The sequence below is a fragment of the Gracilinanus agilis genome, chromosome 2, assembly GCF_016433145.1.
Source record: "Gracilinanus agilis isolate LMUSP501 chromosome 2, AgileGrace, whole genome shotgun sequence".
NCBI lineage: Eukaryota > Metazoa > Chordata > Mammalia > Didelphimorphia > Didelphidae > Gracilinanus > Gracilinanus agilis.
Window position 1 is genome coordinate 60,130,436 of NC_058131.1, and position 9,854 is coordinate 60,140,289.

The following is a 9,854-nucleotide window of genomic DNA, read 5'->3' on the forward strand; positions in this document are numbered from 1 at the left end:
CCTCCCTCCCTCCCTCCCTCCCTTCCTCCCTCCCTTCCTCCCTCCCTCTCTCTCCTTCCTTGCCTCCTTCTTTCTCTCCTAACCTCCCTCTGTCCCTTACTCCTTCCTTCCCACCGTCCCCTTCTCTCGCTGATCAGTGCTCACCCTTTTGTCTGATGGTACTTAGCAGAACTTATTAATGTCAGTTTCACCAAAATTGACATTTTTCCCTACTACAGCTAAATTTGTCTCTCCCCTCTCCCTACATCCCATCAAGATACGCGCCTTGCATATGACTGTGATGGAGTACTAGTGAGGTGTGGGAAATGACAAGAGGGGTGGCTTGAGAGAAACATGGCAAGATCTATGCGAACTGATGCAAAGTAAAGCGAGAAGAAATGGGATATCACTGTACACAGTAGCAGCAGCAATGTGGGAATGATGACCAGCTGTGAAAGTCTTGGTTACTGATAGCTACCATGATCCAAGACAGTTCAGAGGGCTCAGGATCCAGAAATGCTATCCACCCCCAGAGAGAAAACTGATCAACTCTGAGTGCATTAAAGTATAATTTCTTTACTTTGTTTTTTTCTTGCTTTTTTTGAAAGAAGGCTAATATGGAAATATGTTTGGCATGATTTCACATGTATAATTGATATCAGATTGCTTGCCTTCTCAGTGGGAGGGAGGGAGGGAGAGAATTTGGAACTCAAAATTAAAAAGAAAATACTTATAAAATATTTTTTAAAATTATGAATGCTGGGGCAGGTAGAAGCTCAGTGGATTGAGAACTAGACTCAGAAACGGGAGGTCCTGGGTTCAAATCTGACCTCAGACACTTCCTAGCTATGTGACTCTGGGCAAGTCACTTAACCCCACTGCCTAGCCTTCATTGCTCTTCTGCCTCAGAACCAATACATAGTATTGATTCTAAAATGGAAGGTATGGGTTTAAAAAATTATGAGTAGATGCAAAGAGAGAAAAAAAAATAAGATGCATGCCTTGAATGAGGCATGATGTTATTTATGTCAGTAGGAGAAATGTTGACTCTGGAGTCAGAGAACCTGGTTCAAGACCTGACTCTTATTTAGGATCCCAAAGCACCTGCACCACACTGCTCTGATTTTATCTTCAATATCCAGAGTAATGAGTTAGTCGGGCCCACAGTAACCAGTTGTTACTGGTCCTCTGTGGGACTCAGTTTCTTCACCTGAAAAATAGAGGGGTTGGATGACAGGCTCTCTAAAATAGAAAGTAAAGATTTTGTTTGTTTGTTTTAAAGGTCTGCCAATCTCTGAGAGAAGAAGAGTTTGGCTTATAGCAGGGACAGAGAGACAAAGAGTAGGGACTAAGGACAAAGTCAGGGACTTGGGGGTTTATGTCAGGATGGGAAAGGGGGAACAGAGGACAAGATGGAGAGACTGGACGTACACAACCTGGGATTATGAATTGCCTTTTTATGTAGACAGACAAACTCTACTTAACCGGTTCTGTGAAAACCCAACGGGAGGTAAAATTCCATTATTGGGGCACTTAACCCTGTCAGTGCAATGCCATAAATCAGGAGAGAGTGCTTCAGAGTGGCCAAAATTGAGGCTATAAAAGCTCAAATTAGATCTTTCAGAGATCTAATGCGATTTAATGTTTCTAACATTAATACAAACTGATGTGCTGAGGAAGGGCTGAACTTGGTGCCCAGTCCCTCCATCTTGCCCTCTGTTCTCCCTTTCCCATCCTGACATAAACCCCCAGGCCCTGACTTTGTTCTTAGTCTCCATTCTTCATCTCTCTGTCCCTGCTATAAGCCAGACTCTTCTTCCCTCTGGGATTGGTGTGCCTTTCTTTTCCTTTTTTTTAAAACCCATATCTTCCATCTTAGAATCAATACTGTGCATTGGTTCCAAGGTAGAAGAGCAATAAGGGCTAGGCAATGGGGCTTAAAGGTCACATAGCTAGGAAGTGTCTGAGGTCAGATTTGAACCCAGGACCTCCTACCTGTGGCCTCAGCTCTCTGTCCACTGAGCTGCCCAGCTGCTCTTTATAGGGTTGTCAAACTGGAAGGGAGCATCATAAAGTGGCGGAATTGAAGCCCAAGAGGCGATGAGTTGGCCAAGACCACAGTGCCTGCTCAATGGCAAACCCAAGCCTTCCAACTGGATCCAATGGTCTTTCCACTGAAGCCTCTCAAGGCCCGCTTGGGGTCGGGCTGTGTCTGAGCCCCCAAGGAAGGGGCAGGAAAAGGAAAGAGGAAACTGGACAGGTAGGTAGGAGGGGCTGTGCCAGGCAGGGGCCAGGGCTGAACGGTGGTTCTATGACCTGCTCAAGGGGCACCGGAGGCAGATCTAAGGCTCTACTTTCTGGGAGCCTGGTTGGAAGAAATCGAGTGAGAATGGGTAGATCACGGGGCTTTGTGAAGAAAATCTGAGTTCAAATCCTCTGCCGGGGACACCGACCCTGGACAAGGCGCCTGTCTCTGACTGCCTCAGTTTATTCATCTGCAAAATGGAGATCGTAGAGCCCCAACCTCTCAGGGTGGTTATGAGGATCAAATGAGATAACGTACATCAAGGGTTCTGCCGGCTTTAAAGTGATGTTAGGGATGGAGATGATGGCGGTGAGGCTCAACCCTGATGTGGGGGGCACTTACCAGTGGGCTAAGGAAGGTGGGGATAGGAGGGAGGTACGGCTGCTGCCCCAACCAGTCACAGGCCAGCCTGGCAGCTGGGCCCACCCTGCCCTGGGCGGGGGGGAACAAGAGAGGGAAAAGAAATCAAAGAGAATGAGGAAGTTCAGCTCGCGAGCCTGCCATCTCGGAAGAACCCTGGTTGTTAGGACGACCAGCGTCTATTCTAAGAATAGGCTCCTAAGAGCCTCCCTCCTGAGCGGCCCCGGGTTGTTATGACAACCTGGGCTCGCTGGTCCTGCCGAGAACCTCCCGCCGAGGCCGGGGAGGCGGGGCCGGCTCAAAAGCTGCCCCCGCCCTCTCCCGGGGCCTCTGACCTGCACAGCCCATCCGCGCACGCCAGGGTCTTCTGAGGGGCAGGGGGCAAGGAGGGCGGGCAGTTCGGAGAGGGCTGGGACTGAGAGGCGGGAAGACCCGAGTTCAAATCCTCCCGCCTCCACTCGGGCGCTGGGTGGCCGTGGGCAAATCCTTTAACCTCCGTTTGCTTCAGTAAAATGTGTTGGGCTTTGTAGCCTCCGAGATCCTTTCTAGCTCTAAATCGGTGATTTCCCAGCAGCTTCCTTCTGCCCGCTGGTGCCAAGATGGGCTTTCCAGGCTCAAGCTCCAGTTTTCCTCCTCACCCCCCCCCCCCAGAGCCATCCCAATCCCTCTTTCCTGATGGATTCGGGCTGGTTCTCTCCTTGAATCACCCCCTCCTCAGCACCCCCTTTCTTATTCCCCTTCCCTATTCTGCTTCCCATTAGCCTAAGCTCCACCCCAAGGAGTCTGGCTGTTCTTCCAGGCTGGCTCTCCCAATCTGTCATGAATGAATCACAATAGAATACCACTGACTTTGCAACTCACAACGGGGCACCCCAGAAATATAGGCAAGGGGGCTTTCCCCTGGTTCTTGGGGGGCTTGGCCCAGTGAAGAAAGTCCTGGACAAGGATTTAGGAGACCCAGAGCTGCTGCCTGTTACCGGGATGAGCCTCGTCCCCTGCAACAAAGTCTCTGGGTCTCAATTTCCTCTTTTGTAAAATGAAGGAATTAGACAAGATGATTTCTAAGGCCCCCTCCAAGTTGAAATCTAGGATTATGACTCATTTTATTTCAACCTCAGTTTTCCTTATCTGGAAAATGGGACTATTAATACTTGTACTACCTACATCGGATGATCTCTGTAAGGGACCATACAGTGCCATAGGAGGAATAACAATAGCTAAGCATTCCTAGAGGGCTTCAGGGTTTGCAAAGCCCATCACAAATATTATCTCATCTTGTCCTGACAACTTTGGGTGGTGGGTGCTATCATGATCCTCATTTTGCAGATGAGGAAACTGAGGCAAATAAAAGTAATGCGGTTCTCCCACGGTCATACAGGGAGTAAGTGTAGAAGGTAGGATTTGAACTCAGGTCTTCCTGACTCCAGGACTAGTGCTCTATTCATCGGGCCACCCGGATGCCTCAGCTGGGTTTGAGAGTGAGGATCTCTGGGTTTCTGCTCTAGGGCCTGCCCCTAACTCATGGCATGGGCATAGACAAGTCATTATCCTCTGAGCCCGAGTTTTCTCATCCATCAGATGGAAAATCAATAACTCACTCCTGCCCTGGCTGCCTCATTGGGACCGAGACCAGACCAGATCAATGGGCTCTGGCGGCTTTGAAATGACTGAGAGTGTTTAGGCTTTAGTTCCTCTTGGCAGGTCCCAGGGGAGGGGGTATCACCCCAACAGGCCCTGTTAGTTTAGCCTGGGTCAGAGTCAGGAGCCCAATTTCTGCAGACACCAGGAGTGAATCCCTTAGGACTCGGGGGATGGGGCTGAACACCCTCTGTGTCACCATCAGTCTCACTCCTCTGTCCAGATGGTCTTCTCTCCAATTCCCTGTGGCTTGTTTAAGGCCCCTTAGGAGGACAGCACTGGTGACATTTATAAAGCCGCTGAAAAACAGACTTCCTCTCTCTCTCGTTTTCTCTCTCTCTCCTTTCTTCTCTATTCTCCTCTCTCCTTTTTGCCCTCTCTCTATCTCCTCTCCTCCCTTCCCCCTCCCTCTCCTCTCTCCTTTTTGCTCTCTCTCTCTTTTTCTCCCTCCCTCTTTCTCTCTCTCCCCTCTCTTCTTCTCTCTCTCTACCCCCATCATTCTCCAGCTCTCTTTCTCATTCCTTCTTTCAATCCTCTCACTCTTTTACTCCAAAGGCACATACAAAAAAAAGTCAAGCATGGGAACAGACTGGCTCAATGTGCAGCTATAACCAGAGAGGCCACCATGTGCCTGACATCCTCAGACAGGGGACAGGACACCACACCAAGAGCATTTGTCTTCCTTTGGATAAAATCATGATGCAGGTGCAGGTCTGGACTCTGCCCCCTAGGACAGGCAAAGAGGGGACATCACATGCTGCCTCTAGAATTGCTCATAGATGGGTTTTATTTTCCCAAAGGACTAACAGTCCCCTAAGTGGGGAGCCGCACCTTCTTCACAGAACCCAGCTGTGATATGAATCATAAATTGTTAGGACTCAGAATTGGAGGGGAACTCAGAGGGCATTTGGTTATCCTGTGTCTGAAACAGGCAGCCCTTCACCATCCTGGGACAAATGTTCAGAGGAAGGGAGAGAGGAGGTAGCCAGGGCAATCACAGGGATGAGGACAGCTGCTTTGGAGGAAACAAAGTAAGGGGAACCTTGCTTTATCAAACTTTATTAGTCTGCTGTTGTACAAAATATCTATCTATCCAGCCAGCCAGCCAGCCATCCATCTAGCCATCCATCCATCCAGCTATCTATCTATCTATCTATCTATCTATCTATCTATCTATCTATCTATCTGCCTGTCTATCCATCCATCTATCCATCTATCCATCCATCCATCTGAGGCCAGATTTGAACTCAGGACTTTCCAACTCTAGGCCTGGCACTCTATCCACTGAGCCACTTAGCTACCCCACGTTGTATTATTTTTAATAGAAAAAGGACCCACATATATCTTTCTATTAACTATACTCCTAGCTTGAAACTGGAAATTCAGACTGTGAAATATCAAGACTAAGCATAGGCATAGATAGATAAATATCTATATCTAGAAACCCTTACCTTCCATCTTAGAATCAATACTGCGTATTGGTTCCAAGGCTGAAGAGAGGTAAGGGCTAGGCAATGGAGGTGAGGGGACTTGTCCAGTGTCTTACAGCTGGGAAGCCAGATTTGCAACCAGGACCTCCCAACTCCAGTATATATATATTTAAATTTCTCAAAACCCTTACTTTCTGTTTTAGAATCAATATAGTATATTGGTTCCAAGGCAGAAGAGCAAGCAGTAAGGGCTAGACAATGGGAGTTAAGTGACTTGCCCAGGGTCACATAGCTAAGAAGTATCTGAGGTCACATTTGAATCCAGGACCTTTCATTTCTGGGCTTGGTTTTCAATCCACTGAGCCACTTGGCTCCCCCCTATTATTTTTAATAGAAAAAAGACCCGCCTACCTCTTTTTAGTAACCATAGCTGGAACCTGGGAATCTAGACCATGAAACATCAAGGCTCCAAGCACCGCTTGGCTAAAATATATCCTAACTGAAATCTTAGATCTTGGGGGCGTGGGGAGGGGGCCGACATAAACCCCTGAAGAGGTGAACTTCCAGCTCTTCGGAGGTCGTGACTGTGAGGGTCAGGAAGGTGTTGGAGCCTCCAATGGCAGCGTCACTGGGGTTCTGGACCAGGCCTGGGAAGTGGCGCTGGACGAGCAGGGAGGCGGGGGCTGACGCCGGACCTTCCTTACCTTGTTCTCCAGCCTCTCTATCAGCTCGGCCAAGCGGCTGATCTGTGCTTCCAGCCCTTCCTCCTTGGCGTCCGGAGAACCTGAGGGGGAAGAGCCAAAGCGTTGGTGTGGGGGAGCCCCGGGGCTGGCCCAGAGGATGGATGGGGAGCGGGTCCGGGTCAGGACTGGAGGCACCTCCCCAGACACGCATCTGCAGCGATTGTCCCCCAGCCCTGGGAGGCTCTTCTTCTCTCTGCTCCAATCTCCCCTCCTGCACACAGGTACCTCCCCTTGGACGTTCCCTTCTAGGGATGCACATAATTGATCGCATCCGTCTTCTCCATCAGAACGTCAGTTCCTCGAGGCATGAACTGTGCCCAGCACCGTGCTTGGCATCCAGTGATGCCCACTGACGGGCTGACACACCACCTCCTCTCCCTCTCTGCCTCCACCCCGAGCCTTGGCAATAGGGCAAGTGAGGACGCCGCTCCAGGACCGACATGGGCTCCAAAGCAGAGGAGCGGTGAGGGTTAGGCCAGAGGGGCTGAGTGATGGGCCCAGGGTCACCCAGCTAGAAAGTATCAGGGGCCAGATTGGAACCCAGGACCTCTCTACTCTTCGGCGAGAGCTTCCCCAGCGCCCCCTCCACACGGAGGGTCATAGGCTCTGCCCCAAGGTCCGAGCCCCATCAGTGGGACGCTCCGGGCACCTCCTGTAGCGATGCTCCAGGGGCTCCCCAGCAAACGCCTCCCTCCTATTAGGTTCCACTCACCAGATGGGAGGCTCTTCCCCAGCTCGGCGGAGGAGAGTCTGTGGTTGGGGGTATAGCGGGGAGCCGGGTTGCCATACCATTGATCCACCATCCCTTGGCTGGGCTTGCCGGGGTTCTGTCTGTAAAGCGAGCAAAGTGTAAATCACAGCATAGACGTCTGGGGGGCGGCTGGGTAGCTCAGTGGATGGAGAGTCAGACCTAGAGACGGGAGGTCCTAGGTTCAGATCTGGCCTCAGACACTCCCCAGCTGTGTGACCCTGGACAAGTCACTTGACCCCCATTGCCTACCCTTACAACTCTTCCACCTAGGAGCCAATACACAGAAGTTAAGGGTTAAAAAAAAAAAAAACAAACCAAAGCATAGAAGTCCAGGGGGATGTGGCAGATTCCTAACCCAGTGGGCTGTTTCTACACTGGAGTCCTCCTTTGAAGGAGATGGATGCGACACTGGCCTCCTATCACCCATGGGGAGGACGAGGCTTTCTTCAGTTCTCCAAGGGGAGATGTGCCTCTCCCTCCCTCAAGAGAGGCAGCTCTCTGGGCTCCGGGCTCACTCCTCATGGGGGTCCCTGTCTTTTGGTCACCAATATTCTAGCCTCATTATGGAGCCCCGGACTTGGTTTCAGGAAGATCTGGGTTCAAGTTCTGCCTCAAGGAGTGGGGCAGCTAATAGATGGAGAGCCTACCTAGAGTAGGAGGTCTTGGCTTCAAATAGAGCTGTGTGACTCTGGGCAAGTCCCTTCACCCCATTGCTTGGCCCTTATTGCTCTTCTGCCTTGGAACCAATACATAGAATTGATTCTAAGAGGGAAGGTAAGAGTCTAAAAAAAATCTGCATCGGATATGTAGTTGCTACATAACTCTGGGCTAGTCATTCAATCTCTCTGAAACTCAGTTTCCTTGTTTGTAAATGCCACAAGCAGAATTTGAACCTACGTCTCTTGGATCAAGGAGCAGCTAGTGCCAGGTCTGGAGTCAGGAAGATATGAGTTCAAATCTAGTCTCAGATAGCTTCCTAGCTGTGTGACCCTGGGCAAGTCACTTAACCCTCCTTGGCCTCAGTTTTCTCATCTGTCAAATGAGCTGGAGAAGGAAATGGCAAACCAGTCCAGTATTTTACCAAGAAAAGCCTAAAACAGCAGGCTCGCGAAGAGTCGGACTTGACTGAAAAACGACTAAACAACTTTTCGTGCATGTCTACATGTATGTGTGCTCGAGCACGTACACATGCAATGATTAAGCACCGGCTGTGTACACAAACAGGCACAGCCGGGTAGGGTGTTTTACTCACCGTATCTGGCTAGTCTGCTCTTCGATGGCTTCCACGGCACTCTCGACGGAGCTGAGCAGTGACTGGATCTGATTGGCCGTCTCCTTGAGAAGGAAGCGGGTCACAAACTGGTCCACGTTGGATCCCCCCTCATAGACCTGTGGAGGGAAGGCAGCAAACAAAGGGAGTGATGAACACAGTGTGTGTGGGGTATTTGGGGGTGGGGTGTGCCTGTGGGCTCGGGCAGTTGGAGAAAACACATGGGGGTGACTGCCGAAGAGAGGCAGCCTCCACCTCCCTCCCCCAGTGGCTCCCCCTTTTCTCCCCTGAAGAATCAACACATCTGCGGAACCAGGGACAGCCTGTAGGAGATGATTCGGGCTGAATGGCTCATCAGCATTTCTGGTGCTCCTAGCCGGGACCTCCCTCCATCTCCTTAGCCCACTCCTCACGCTCCCGAGCCCAAGCCAGAAAAGGCACCCTGGAATCCCTAGTCGTACTACTGGAGATGTGCTTCAGGCTGTCCACTAGAGTTTATTAAGCACCTACTATGTGCCAGGCATGCACAAAGAGGATACAAAGACACACAGAAAACACAGGAAAGTCATGGTGCAATGGGTGGGAGAGCAGAGAAGAGAAAGCAGCGTTCTTTAGGGAGCACATTGGTATTAAAGCAGTAAGAGAATGAGAGAGAGGGAGAGAGAGAGAGAGAGAGAGAGAGAGAGAGAGAGAGAGAGAGGGGAAAGGAGAGGAGAGGAGAGGAGAGAGAGAGAGAGAGAGGTTGGGGAGGGAGAGGGAGAAATAGAGAAATAGAGGGAGAGAGGGAGAATGTGAGAGATAGAGAAAGAGAGACAGACAGAGAGGAGGGGGAGGGAGGGGGAGAGAGAGAGAGAGGAGAAAGGGGTCTGGGGAAGGAGAAAGAGGTGGAGAAGGAAAGAGATGGAAAGGAAAAGGAAGGAGATAGAGAAAGGGATAGGGAGGGAGAGGAATGGAAAGAAGGAGGGAAACTGGGGAAGAGGACATAGGAAGGGAAGAGAGAAAGGGAGAAGGAGAGAAGGCTGCCAAAAGAGAGAAAGTCAGGGACAGATGGAGGCGAGAGAAAGGACAAAGTAACACCAAGAGAGGTGGAGAAACAAACAGAAATGGGGAAAAAAGATAAATAGGAAGACAGTAATAATGAGCGAAAGAGAGACAGACGACAGAAAGCGAGACAATAGAAATATCTTCCCCAGACCAGGCAATTTCATGGACCGTTTGAGACTGCACTGTAATTGTATAGATAAAGGGTAAGGATTTGCTATGGGTCAGACCATCTTTTTGGAAAATTAATTAATACTGAGAAAATTACTTCAAGTTCTGATAATTTTTACTGAACTATAATCACTGATTATCCTTCCCAGTTGATTAAAAAAAAAAA

The 9,854-nt window shown here is 50.0% G+C and overlaps 1 protein-coding gene across 1 annotated transcript in view; it reads right to left on the minus strand.

The window, feature by feature from the left end:
* Positions 1 to 9,854, minus strand: part of NECAB2 (N-terminal EF-hand calcium binding protein 2) — a 43,998-nt gene that overhangs the window by 6,834 nt on the left and 27,310 nt on the right. The window contains exons 6-8 of the mRNA XM_044659412.1: positions 8,459 to 8,595; positions 7,168 to 7,286; positions 6,355 to 6,496 (exon numbers count right to left, since the gene is read on the minus strand). Coding sequence (XP_044515347.1) covers positions 6,355 to 6,496; positions 7,168 to 7,286; positions 8,459 to 8,595 — 398 coding nt within the window. The remainder of the gene's footprint in view (positions 1 to 6,354; positions 6,497 to 7,167; positions 7,287 to 8,458; positions 8,596 to 9,854) is intronic.